The following is a 13,263-nucleotide window of genomic DNA, read 5'->3' as shown; positions in this document are numbered from 1 at the left end:
CAATCTGAATCTAAAATATTAAATTAAGGGATCTTATGGAAGGTAGAATTCCAACTAGCCTAGGGTATTAATCTAACAACATCGGAGAAGATATAGAAAATTAGGGTTTCTATGGTTAGATCTAGGGTTGGAATAATGTTAGATTAATAAAAATAAGGTTTTAGGATGGTCTAAGCTTGTTGCAAATTATTGGACAATAAGTAGAGTTGATTTACTTCGATTCGGTTAGGGTTTTGGGACTGGTTTGGGCTGGGCAATGTGGTAGTTTTGGGAGACGATTTGGTAGCTTCTATCATGTGTAGGATCTCTAAAAAAAAGGTTGATAAGGGCTAACCTAGGGTTAAGAAATAGAAATTCATAGAAAACTATGAAAAAAGGATGAAGAAAAAGAAAAAAATTAGACTGTACCTGCAAACTAAGAAGAAAATGAAGGTATTGATGATTCTTGCTCACCAAGATGAATGCCCCAACATTCAAGATAGGAAAATCGTAAATTTTGTAAATTGTATTAAAAAAACTCCATAAAATAACATAAAGACGTACTTAAATAGTAAAACATAACCCTAAAGAGAGAGAGACTGAAACTACCTTTAAGTGAGATAAATTACAAAAATTCTCTAATTTTTGTGACTTTCTCTCTCTTAAAATTTCGAACCTTAAAATCTTAAATAAAAGACAAGTTAATGTTACCAAACTACCCCCAAGCACCTATACTAAAACCATGAGCTAATAAAACATGAAAATAAGCCCTAAAACATAAATAGAATCCAAAATAAAGTCCAAAAAAGAAAATTAAATAAGTCCTAAGTATTCTATCACTATAATCACATGTTGGTCATTCTAATTCAACCAACAAGTCCTCCTCGATCCAAATGCAACCTACATGCACTCTCCAATATGGAGTCTTCAAAAGATCTTGCACATGGGGTCTTCAAGTCCTCTTTGTAGCTATCACCAATCCACAAGGAAACTTGTGATTTCCTCCTAGGGTAATATGTAGAGGGTGATGATCTGATGCCCCATCACCTAGCTTAATCATATTGGTGAATTATGCATCCCTTGTACTCTCAATGGTTGGTCATGATGGAAATCTAATGTTGTCTACATACTTGAACACTGGTATATGGCTGGTTAAGGCATTTTTAGATTATTTTCTTAAGTATGACTATGTTGGCCATATTATTATATCGATAGATTGTACTTTTAAGGGTATGGTTGTACATTACTGCTCTTTGCATCCCTTTTGTTGCTCCCAAGGTTGACCTTAATGAAATCTCTCTCTCTTAATATATACTCTATTATCTAGTGGGTTTGTGTTTAGTCATTATGTTGAGTACGTGGTTTTGTTATGTTGTGGTTTTATGTTGGGTTTGGTGATATAAAATCACCATTCTTTTTGTTTCTTAAGGTTGATGGGCTTTTCCACTTTTGTGGGGTATTTTGGTATTTTCCTTTCATTAGCTTATGGGAACAAAATGGGGCTCTTACATGGCTGTCTCTAAAAGGGTTTTTCTCTAAAAGAGGTTTTTCTCTTGGGTAGAGAGTGTTAGAAAGCATTGAGTCTCTATATGTGTATTCTTTTTCTCTTGTAAAACTTGGAAGCTCAGGATTCTTGAGGGTGATCTCACATTTTTGTCACGGGTTTGTGATAACGGGAGTGGCATCGGGATTTATTGTTTGGGTTCTTACTAGAGTTGGGTATAGAAATTTGGTTGGTTTCACTGGAGTGTTGGATGTAAGTATAGACCTCCATTATTATAATTTCCTCCTTGATTAGTGGATTTCTATTTGCTAGCTTGCCCATAGATGTAGTCTCATTGTGGGTGAACCATGCATATCTTTTGTTGTGGTTATGTTCTTTCTCTACTTTCTTTATTGTTACTTGCATTTGCTTTGCAACACATTCTTGGGGTTTGATTGTTGGAATTGATTGCTTTATTGTTGGAAGGGGTTAATTTTGATAATTGGTTTTCCGTATGTGGCTTGGGATCTAGCCACAACAATTTCGTTGCACATTATCTACATGGATAGTAACCAAGTTTGGATTTGGTTATTATTCTGTGAGTTCGGTTAATACTATTTGCTCTGTATAAAAGAACGTAGGTCTTACTGTAACACATTCAATTCGATAAAACTATTTCTCTGTACATGGTACATAATATTTGGTTTTCTGATCTAGTTCTACGTTCCTGTGCCCCAAATACAACGACGATTGGGTTTAAACCTCTTTTCTGTATCAGTTGAATCGAGCTTTGTATTTTGGTGTTAGCCATGCTACATCACTAGTCTCTCTGTTGGTTTATCATCAGCGTCCACTCACTTCAAATCTGAAGCAACTTGTGGGTCTTATTGTTGAAATTATTTATCTTTACTTATCATCCAATCTGAACCTGCATTCTTTTTTCTTAAATAAGGTAGCTGAGATCGAAGAACTGAAGCATAAAGTAACTGAACTAACAGAAACGAAAGAACAACTAGAAACACGAAACCAGAAGCTTGCAGAAGAGAGCTCATATGCTAAAGGATTGGCATCTGCCGCAGCAGTGGAACTAAAAGCATTATCAGAAGAAGTCACCAAACTTATGAACCATAACGAGAGATTATCTGCTGACTTGGCAGCATCGAAGAATTCTCCCACGCAGCGTAGAAACAGTGGTGGGGGGAGGAATAGTAGAAGAGACAGTCACATCAGCAAGCGTCAGGAACAAGGGGGATCCCAAACAACAGACATTAAGAGAGAACTCAATATCAGTCGGGAGAGGGAGATGTCTTACGAAGCTGCATTGGTGGAAAAAGAACAAAGAGAGGTAGAGCTTCAAAAGAAGGTCGAGGAATCCAAACAAAGAGAAGCTTATCTCGAAAATGAGCTCGCCAACATGTGGGTTCTTGTGGCGAAGCTGAAAAAATCACATGGAACTGAGAATGACGATTCGGAACTGAAGAGAGAAACCCAAAGAACAGATGGTTTGGAGACTCGGAAGGATTCAATAGCGAGGAAGGGCTTGCAATAACAGGGTTAGAAAAATAAAATAAAAATGCTTGTCATGTATTCAAAGTTGAAGTGATTTTTTTACATTTGAAACTGTTCTCTTATTGATGGTTCTTTGTTTTTCTTTTGAGTTTTCTGTGAGGGTGTGTATAGTTGTTGAGAAAAATGTTTATCTCCAGAAAATTCATCCCCAGAGAAAATTATCCAAGAAAATGAATTTCTTGAGAAATATTTGATTGTTGGTTTTCAGGTATTCATTGGAAAAGAAACATTACGATTATCCCATCTTGACGAGAAAATCATTTGCTCAAGGAGGTTAAGGACAAATATTTTCACATTAACAAAATTCTTCAGAAAACGATACTTCCAAATATACAATGCAATCAAATTAATGAAGAATTATATTCTCTGGCAACCATTTTTCTCATTAGCATAAATATATACTCAAGTGAATATAAATTTCCACATGAAATTTATCTTGAAATATTAATTTTCGTTTTTTGGTAAGTTCCAATTTCATTATAGCGCCGATAAAGATAATAGACACGTGAATAGAAGGAACAACACTTGTTCAGGAGTAAGTGAAGATTACGTTAAAAAAAATTGTGGCATTCGATCCATCATATTTCCCAAAAAAGGTGAACAGAACTTAGGAAAGTATAATAATCTGTCATCAAAGAAATGAAGTGAGCTTGATAAATTTTAGATACATTAGCAGGATGATGACAGTGCTAGGTGCTTTTATATAAAGAAGAGGCACCTACATAAATAATACTGTGGCATGAAAATAGATAAGCAAATTATCTCTCTAATGTTTGATTCAAATCTTATTGAAGTTCCAAAGCAAAATAATAAATGAAAATCTTGTCGAAGTTTCCTTTTTATAGTTAGTAGATTGAATTGGGTACATCTGTTCATATTTCAATTTCGGTATAGGGATGTTTCTTTTGATTTTAGCAATAATAAATTTAATTTTGTAAGATATACATATTTTGTTGGCTTGGGTAGTTTATATGTATGATCTGTACAAATTTAATTTTGATTATTTGTTTGCTCAAAATTCCATTGACTCTTCATTAGAAAATTAATGTTATGATAAAATGTGATGCAATGAGAGTTTCTGTATATTGTTGTACAATCTATTGGGTGTACATTGATAAGAGATGCAATCTTGCGACTCTTTTTATAGTTTATGAATGAATCTATACATTAATTGTATTAAATAAAAAAAGATATATATATATATATACAAGGAATGTTCAGAGACCCTAAAGCGAGCCAAACATTTTTTTTAAAATGGGTTAAAAGTTTTGGAATGAGCTGATTTTTTGTGAGGATGATCTCTATAATGAGGAGATCATCCTCACAAAAAAATCAGCCTATTCTAAAACTTCTATCCGCATCAAAATTGGTTTATAAATATTTGACGGTGCACATTTCTTCAACTTGTAAATTAGGGTTAGAAGTTTCAACATGGGTTGATATTTTTAAGATGATCTCATAAAAAATCAGCCCCTTCCGAAATTTTTAATTCATATTTTGAAAAATGTTTGAAATAATATTTGGCTCTCTTTAGGGCCTCTGAATGCTTCCTTTTATATATATATATATATAAGGTGTTAGAAGAAGTGGTGGACTTGTGAATTGTGATAATTCATATGGATGTTTATAGATATTCTATATCTTATGTTTCTATAAATCAAAATATTATATTATATTATTACACATGATATTATTATTTCTACTTATTATGTGTAACATCATAGCTAATGGACACCTTGAGGTGTAAATCGTGAAGGTTGAAAAAAATTAGATAAAAGTCATTTGGCGTTTCTTCATAATACGTGGACTACATAGAATAAGAATAACTTGAAATTAACTTGCATTTTCAAATGGGAAGATTGGAAATAAATTTATATTAACCACATGTACAGAAGTCGAATGGAGGCCTGTGGATTTCTTTACCAATGAAGCCAATTTTAACATTACAAAAGTTTTGTTTTGTTTTTTTTTTTTAGATTTTAATCTATGTCAGGAAAAGATAAGAAGAGATTGGGAAAAAAGTGTGATGATTTGTCTATTATGATATTTGTTACTTTTTTTTGTTTTTTCGATGCGTGTCAAGGCATGTAGACCCGACTAGTAGGGAATACAAATAGAACCGACTAGTAGGGAATAGGGTACTTGTTTTGTTTTTTCGATGCGTGTCAAGGCATGAAGACCCGGCTAGTAAGGAATGCAAGTAGAACCGAGTAGCAGGGAATAGGGTGAATAAGAGAATGTCTTGCACGTTGCATTTTATTAAAACCAATTTAATGATATTTTGTCGATAAAGCAAATAATTAATTTTTTTATTAAAGAAGAGTTATCCATCAAGTCAAACTATATCCCTAGAGTTCGTTAGAAAGGTTACAAAATTTTGATAATATCTTTTTTAGTAAGAATTTGTTCTCTACTCAATATATTTCAGTCAAGTCTCATTTTTTGTCTAAAGTGATATTACCCATTCCACCCATTCCAAAAATAATAACTAGATTTTGTTCACATAAAACACTCTTTGTATTTGAACTCCATCCCTCCCTTCTTCATCACTAAGAGCCTTATAGAACCCTTCTTCCCTTCTTCACTAAGAGTCTTATAGAAGTGATCCTCCACGATATAATCTACTTTTTAATATAATAATCGATATGTATATCTCTCCAATGGGGACTCATGGAATTAACATGAGCTTAGCCCTTCATGTATTCTTTGCCTCTCACACCACTTTATTCGTACACGAGTTATAAAATCATGATTCACAATAAACACATTGAATTTGTTGTTCTGTTTATACCGATAGTTTGATGTCCTCCCATGAAAAATTAGTGCTGTCAATTGGGTTGATGACCCACAAACCAAGTCCAATCCGCCCGAAAAAGGGCTAGAGCCTTGATATTAAGCATGCAAAAAAGGGGTGGCTTACTGTGCATTGGATAATGGAAAAAAAATGCTAGTGCAAAGGATAATTTGAGGTTAATTTTAGGGGGAAATTACTTAATAGACTCTATGATATGTAGGGACACCTGTCAAAACGTGGCCTGAGTTTTTGAAGATATCTTAACTACCCAAATAGAAAAAATATTTCTTTCTTAATGCCCCTCACATGTCACATCCAAAAAATGGGGAGTTCAAATACTTGAGATGGAAATTCAAATAGTCCACAACTCAAATCCTCGTAACAGGTTGCTCTTGAAAATTAGAGAAAAAGTTGATCTCAATGATGTGTATTGTGGATATCAACAATTTGAATCATTAATCTCAACAATTGAATTAAGGGGGTGAGGGGGCATTAAGAATATAAAAAAAAATTACTAACTTAATTATCAAAATAAGACCCAAAATATTAAAAAGTATTTAGAAATGAACCCCACTGTCAAGGTTCATTAATTAAACCTGAGTCATGTCGATCTTCGACAAGATTTGAAATCATGAGAAGTAGAGCATACACAATTGGATTTTTCTAGCTTCAACCCACGATTGAGGCTCTCCAAAAACAAATGGTTGAGATGTTTTGGATTCGCAAGAAAAAAGAATACCTAGAAAAAATTGTATTGATCTAAAAAAAAAACTATTAATCCCAAGGAACAAAATAAGAGAACACTCAAATGTTGAATTTAAATGGAGCAAAATGAAGAAAATTATAAAGACAAGAAATTGCTTTGAGGCACGTAGTTATCTACATTGTCTTATAGACAATAGACGCGTTCACTCCACTTGAAAATAAAGAAGCAATTGGGTTTCTGGCACACTTATCTTCAAGATGTAACAAAGCCCAATTTAGTCACTAACTGTATGTTATCTCAAAATTTATACTAATTTTGAAAGAACCTGTCACATGGGATTTCTAATGCACAAATGTGTTTTTGATGAAAACATAAATTAGTTTAGCGAAACAAAACAAAATTAGGAAGAGAGAGATTCAATTTCTCTGATGTTTTTTGGACAAAATTGATCTCTTTATATAGAGAACAATCTTAAAAGTAATATCCATTAAAAATGGAAAAAAGTGCCCAATGGGGGTACAAAATCCATTGGAAGTGTCCTTCGGGTTAAAATCCCGTTGGAATGACCATTGGGAGGCGTCCTTTACGCCGAAATCCAAAAGGCACTATTTGGAACTACTAAGCACCAGTTCAGATTTGAGAATCAATTAGGCTGCCCTGTTAGCCCAGTTGACACCCTTTTGGACGGTTTGGATCCTATATCACTAATAAAACTATATGGAACTTCTTAAAATCACCAAATAAGGTATTTATCTATTTTATTTGGATGATTGAGAAATTTTTTATCTTAGTTTGGGTTCTTGCTAACATGTGCCTAAGGGCACACCTTAAAGTGCATTAATACACCTTGAAAATAAGTGTTTAAGGGTATTTTCGTAATAAAAATGTTAAGGGTATTTTTGATAGGAAAATTAATTTCTTAGATGTATTTAATGCTTTAACAAAACCCTTTATGATTTATGAATATAATATCCATCAATTTAAAATTATTTCAGTGCTAACAAATTTGATTGTTATCTTGATTAATCCAACACTATTTTTCCATAATTCTCCAACATATTTGAGATACTGTGTTTTGAAAATGATGACATAACCCTTGACCTCAGTACTGCTATAAAGGACCAAAAGGAAAAAACCTAAACAGCCTGATCTTCAACCTCTAGCAAAAAATACTTGATTTTTCTTTTTTCTTAAATCAGTCTCCTTCAATCTTACTATTCTATATCCTTCTACTCCCAAACGTTAATATTATCTGAGAAGAGCTCTTCACCCATTAGTTTCCTACTGCAATGATACACACGAAGACAAAAAATGCCTAACCACCGGTCTTTTGTTTTTTTTCATCTCCCCAAACCATAGGGGTTCAATGGGAAAATGACTTTTCTAGGTAAATACGAGTTTCACACGTATGAATTATGATAGTTCATTTTCTTTATAATAAAAAAAAAAAGTTATTCTTGGAAAGTGATTTCATTTTTTGACATTTTCCCCAGTGCAAACAAAAAGAAAATTCATTTTTTGAAGTATTAGTTTACTTTTTTTTTTTTTTTTCAAAGAAACCATTTTCTCGCAACCATCTAGAACCTAGATTAAGGAAAATCTCGAAGTCTGACTATGTTAATTAGGTTCCCACCTTAACTAATTCCCTCCTGTGAAGACCCAGGAGTTTAAGTCAATGAGGGGAGCCAAACTCACATAGGAAAAAACTCTTAAGCTGTTTATGTAGTCAAGCTCTCACCATGACTCCCCCCTTCCCCCCCCCCCCCCCCCCCCCCCCCCCCGCTGAAATAAATTAAATGAGTAATTCTACTTGAGTCCTGCTAGCCTCACTAAAAGTTAGTAAGGATTTCATCTTTACTGAGGGTCTCAACTTGTGGCATTCAAAAACACGATCCAATGCTTCAGGGTTGCAGAGGACAAGATTCTATGAATTTTGAAAAAAAAAAAATTCATTTAAAGTTTTTTTTTTTCAGTTTAATTTTTTTTTTAAATTTGCACCATCCATTTTCAAAACCTTGGATAGAGCTCAAAAGAAAATTTGTTTGAAATTTTATTTATTTATTTTGATCTAAGTTTTTCCATGAAATCTAGAAGGCCACAGTGTTGGATTGCCGATGTGATAATCCATTTGAGCAAAACGATTCTTAGTAAGTCTTAAAATCTTACTAAGTTAGTAAGGAAAGTGTTTTTCATTCTACTTCTATTAGGGTCATCTTCTCCAAGACTAGCCGCCCCCTTCTTTGATTAAGTAGACTGTTTCACATTGGCATGACTTTGTACTTTCCGTGCTAAGAGGAGGGCCCATTTCTCTAATTTTGATGAATGATGACCAGTAATGCCCTCAACTTTATGTTTCCTTGTTTCTTCCATGTCCTTTCCTAAGAAATCCCACTTTAATTGCCATGCGTGGATTCTAGAGGTAAATGAAGGTATTAAGTCAAGTAGAATAAGAAAAATGTTGGGGAGAAGTTCCGTAACACATCATGGTAGTCACACTCATAGAAAATTCATTAATTTGAAGGTGGTAATTTACTATTCTCGTTAACATAAATTTTTTGATATACTTTAAAAGTATGTATTGTGACACATTCAAATAGGCCTAACAACCCCATGATATTTAGAAATTCTCTTATCAAACTTATAGAATGAATAATTTTGATTAGTGATATATAACAATTATCAATAAATGATCGGGTATAAGATTACTCAATTGTGAAAACTATCAAATTAAATAAATATAGTTCACCAACAAAATTGAATTTTAGCATGTAGAGTCAGGAGGGGAGGGGGGGATTAAATCGACCGATCAATGAATCAATTGATGATTTATCAATTAACCACGTAATATATTAATATTTTGAGAGTGCTTATTTTCTAACTTAATTAACCTGAATAACTCAAAAACTCACTGATGTGGCATGTGCAAGAACCCTATATTTTTTCTCTCAGGACACACAACTACTCATGTTTATGGTGATGTGCATTGTGTATCCCAAGGGAAAAATCTACGATTTTTGCATATGCCATGTCAATGAGTTTTGGAGCTACACATTTTTACCCTTCACGTCAAAATTTTATGAGTGTTGATTATGCAACTTACTAACGTGGCAGGTGCAAGAGCCGAAGATTTTTTTTTTGTTGGGATACACAATTGTATATGTTTTATGGGGATGTGCAGTTGTGTATCCCGAGGGAAAAATCTACTGTTCTTGCAGGTTACACGTTCAGATTGAGTTACAAAATCATTACACAAATTTCTTTTCTTCGACTTTAAATGCCAAGAAAACAGATGACGATGATGGGTTTTGACAAGAAACCCGAAAACAACATCTAATACGTATATTTATCGAAATGTTCCCATCTCTTCTTAAGAAAGGAAAATTCCATCCGCCAAGAGATATATAGAGAGAATTATTCCAATGTCACTGAGACAAGAAAAAGAGAGAGTTAACTTATTTTCATTGTGAGAGAGTTCATTTATTTTCATTGTAAGAGTAGACAATATTCCATAATGGCAGAGCATGTTGTTTCTTCTGTTGTGGGAAGAATCGGTCAGCTACTCATGGAAAAAGCAAGTTTCATGCATGGGGTCCATCAGAAGGTGCAACGTTTGCAAAATGAATTAAGGTTGATGCAGTGCTTCCTCAAATATGCTGATGCAAAGCAAGAAGAAGATGAACTTGTTCGCACCTGGATTTTCAATATAAGAGATGTTGCTTATGATGCCGAGGACCTTATCGACAAATTTATTCTCAAAGTTGTATCTTTAAAGAGGAGAGATGGTGTCAAAGGTGTCCTCACGAGGCCCGTTAGCATAGTCATCCATGGGGCAAATCTTTACACAGTTGGTAAAGAGATTGAAGAGATTCAAAATAGAATCCGTGACATTTCTCTAAGTTGGGAAAATTTTGGCATAAAAAACATTGGTGAAGGAGAAGGAACTAGTTCCACAAATGAGAGATTGATGCAATTGAGACGGTCCTATCCTCATGTCGAGGACAAGAATATCATTGGCGTCGAGGAGGACATAGATATATTAGTGGCAGAGTTAATCAAAGAAGAAGAGCTACTCGGTGCGATTTCTATCGTTGGAATGGGAGGACTCGGTAAGACCACTATAGCCAAAAAAGTTTACAATCATAATGTCATTAAACGTCATTTTAATTGTTGTGCCTGGAGTTTTATATCTCAACAATGTAGAACGAGAGCTGTTTTGCAGGAGATCATTAAACAAGTTGGCATTCTAACTTATGGTCAAATGAAAGATATGACAGATGAAGATTTGGTCGTGGAGCTTCATGAATTCTTGAAAGAGAAGAGATACTTGGTAGTTCTTGATGATATGTGGACTACAGGGACTTGGGACAGCTTAAAACCTGCCTTTCCGAATGGGAAGAAGGGAAGTAAATTAATGTTCACCACCCGTAATAAAGAAGTTGCTTGGAATGTGGATGCACATGGATATCTTCACCAACCACGATGTCTAACAGAAGAACAAAGTTGGAATCTGCTGTGTAAGAAAGCATTCATTGGAAATGCTAATACAAGTTTCCCTCCATGTTTGGAAAAGATAGGAAGAGAGATGGTGAAAAAATGTGATGGTTTGCCTCTAGCGGTTGCTGTGCTTGGAGGACTATTAGCAACAAAGTCATCACTGAGTGAATGGGAGAATGTCGAAAGAAATATGGGTTTGCACTTTAGTAAAGGCCAACTCGGAGTCGAGGGAATACTGGCTCTAAGCTATAAGGATTTGCCCTATCAATTAAAACCCTGCTTTCTTTATCTGGGTCTTTATCCCGAGGACTTTGAGATCCCCACAAAGCAAATGATTAATTTTTGGGTTGCCGAAGGATTTTTACGACCAGAAAGAGGAGAAAAAATGGAGGACTTGGGAGAAGAATACTTAACTGAACTGATTAACAGGTGTATGGTTCAGATGGGCAGCAGGAGTGTCACGGGTAGGATTAGAACAATCCGTATACATGATCTTATGCGAGACCTATGCATCTCTAAGGGGAGGGAACAAAATTTTCTTGATATCTTCCATAGGAATTTCGTTATTCCCCGAGCTAATAATAAATTGCGTAGACGATCAATCTTTTCTACTGAAAATGCTTCATTAGATTCTTCGTCCCCATTTATTCGTACTCTTCTATACTTTAATGTAAATAAGAGTAATTTCTCACTTAACATTGGGGAATTCATGTACAAAGACTTCAGATTTCTTAGGGTCTTAGAACTCAATCGTGTGAGTTTTGATAAAAAGAGGTTACCAATAGAAATAGGAAAGCTAATTCATTTGAGGTACTTAGGCCTAAATGATGCTTCGATAGAAGAGATTCCGAATATATCTATAGCCAATTTACACAGCCTACAAATCCTTGATTTAAGAGTAAATTCATCTATCAAGATACCCAATGTGATATGGAAGATGGAACAATTGAGACACCTATACCTGAGTCATTGGTCTAATACTGATGACTTGCGAGTGGAGACTTTGATAAATCTGCAAACACTGCATTATATAAGGGCTGGGCGTTGGATGGAAGAAGGTTTTGCCAATTTGATTAATCTTCGAAAATTGGCAATAAATGACATATCAAGATCTCAAGTGGAAGTATTACTTAACACCATATTTGTCAAGTCTAAATGCCCACTTCGATCCTTGTATTTGCATACATTCGAAACATTTCCCGATCTGGAACCACTTTCTCATTGCCATCATCTACTCAAACTATTTTTGGCAGGTCGGATAGAGAATCTCCAGCAATGGCCACCAAACCTCACCAAGTTAACCTTGGGTGGGTCAGGAATCAAGCAAGACCAAATGGAGACACTTGAGAATATGCCAAACCTAATATTCCTCAAATTATCATGTGCATTCGAAGGAAAGAAAATGGTTTTCTCTTCAAGAAAGTTTCCTCAACTCCGATTTCTGTATCTTATGGGCTTGAAAGAATTAGAGGAGTGGATAGTGGAGGAAGGAGAAATGCCATGTCTTAGGCATTTGGAGATTAATGGGTGCTTGAAATTGCCAATGATTCCGGAAGGATTGAAGTTCTTAATTACCTTACAAGAGTTGAAGATACAAAGCATGCCACAGGAGTTCAAAGATAGGGTTAGAAAAGGAGGAGAGGATTGGTATAAAGTCCAACACATACCATCCATCACAGGCGCTGGTCTGTAACGATGTCTATTACATTGCCCACAAACCATTGTTGATTCAACAATAAGTCACCCTGCAATTTAATTCATGGTGAGTTTCTATTTCTTCTTCACAAGCCATTATTGATTGTAGAATATGCCATTTTAATTCAATTATAAGTTGTTTTTTTTTCATATGTTTTTGCGTACCTCTTATGTTTTTTCCTTTTTCCATTTATTTATTAATTGCATTTTTCGCTCAATCTATTTTTGTGCATAACCCACACCCCCCTCCCCCAACCATTTGATATATAAACTCATTTTAATTCTTGACATATATCTTAGACTCATTTCAATTGATAGATTATTTTCCCTCTTCAGTGCTCTGTACTTAGCTGATTGCTTCAAATTGTCTTACCACGAATCAATATTTTTAATTTAGAAGGGTCTGTCAACGTGAGCAATGTTTGGTCAGGAGAATAATTGTGACTGTCTGATCAAGAAATTCTCAAGTATTTTTAGATAATCCCAAAATATTCAGTGTTTTAGGTCCAATGTTTGTTCCACCACACTTTAAATAATGGTGAA

The 13,263-nt window shown here is 34.5% G+C and overlaps 2 protein-coding genes across 2 annotated transcripts in view; both read left to right on the top strand.

Moving 5' to 3' along the window:
* The window catches only part of LOC147386876 (P-loop containing nucleoside triphosphate hydrolases superfamily protein), a 49,765-nt gene extending 46,545 nt beyond the window's left edge, over window positions 1–3,220 (top strand). Inside the window, exon 24 of the mRNA XM_086423062.1 lies at window positions 2,415–3,220. Within this exon, the coding sequence (XP_086279188.1) occupies window positions 2,415–3,011 (597 nt within the window). The 3' untranslated portion in view covers window positions 3,012–3,220. The remainder of the gene's footprint in view (window positions 1–2,414) is intronic.
* A 6,822-nt stretch (window positions 3,221–10,042) lies between these two features.
* On the top strand, window positions 10,043–12,784 carry LOC147386875 (putative disease resistance protein At1g50180). The gene has a single exon (XM_086424640.1). The coding sequence runs from the start codon at window positions 10,043–10,045 to the stop codon at window positions 12,716–12,718; it is 2,676 nt and encodes an 891-aa protein (XP_086280766.1). The 3' UTR covers window positions 12,719–12,784.
* The last annotated feature ends 479 nt before the right edge of the window (window positions 12,785–13,263 follow it).

The sequence above is a fragment of the Akebia trifoliata genome, chromosome 14 (assembly GCF_017979445.1).
Source record: "Akebia trifoliata isolate Shusen 1 chromosome 14, ASM1797944v1, whole genome shotgun sequence".
Classification (NCBI taxonomy): Eukaryota; Viridiplantae; Streptophyta; class Magnoliopsida; order Ranunculales; family Lardizabalaceae; genus Akebia; species Akebia trifoliata.
The sequence above is the reverse complement of the archived record's forward strand: the minus strand, read 5'-3'. Positions and strand labels throughout refer to the sequence as shown.

Bases quoted from the DNA above. Each gene is read 5' to 3' on its own strand.
- LOC147386875 (XM_086424640.1), top strand. From the start codon at position 10,043: ATGGCAGAGCATGTTGTTTCTTCTGTTGTGGGAAGAATCGGTCAGCTA.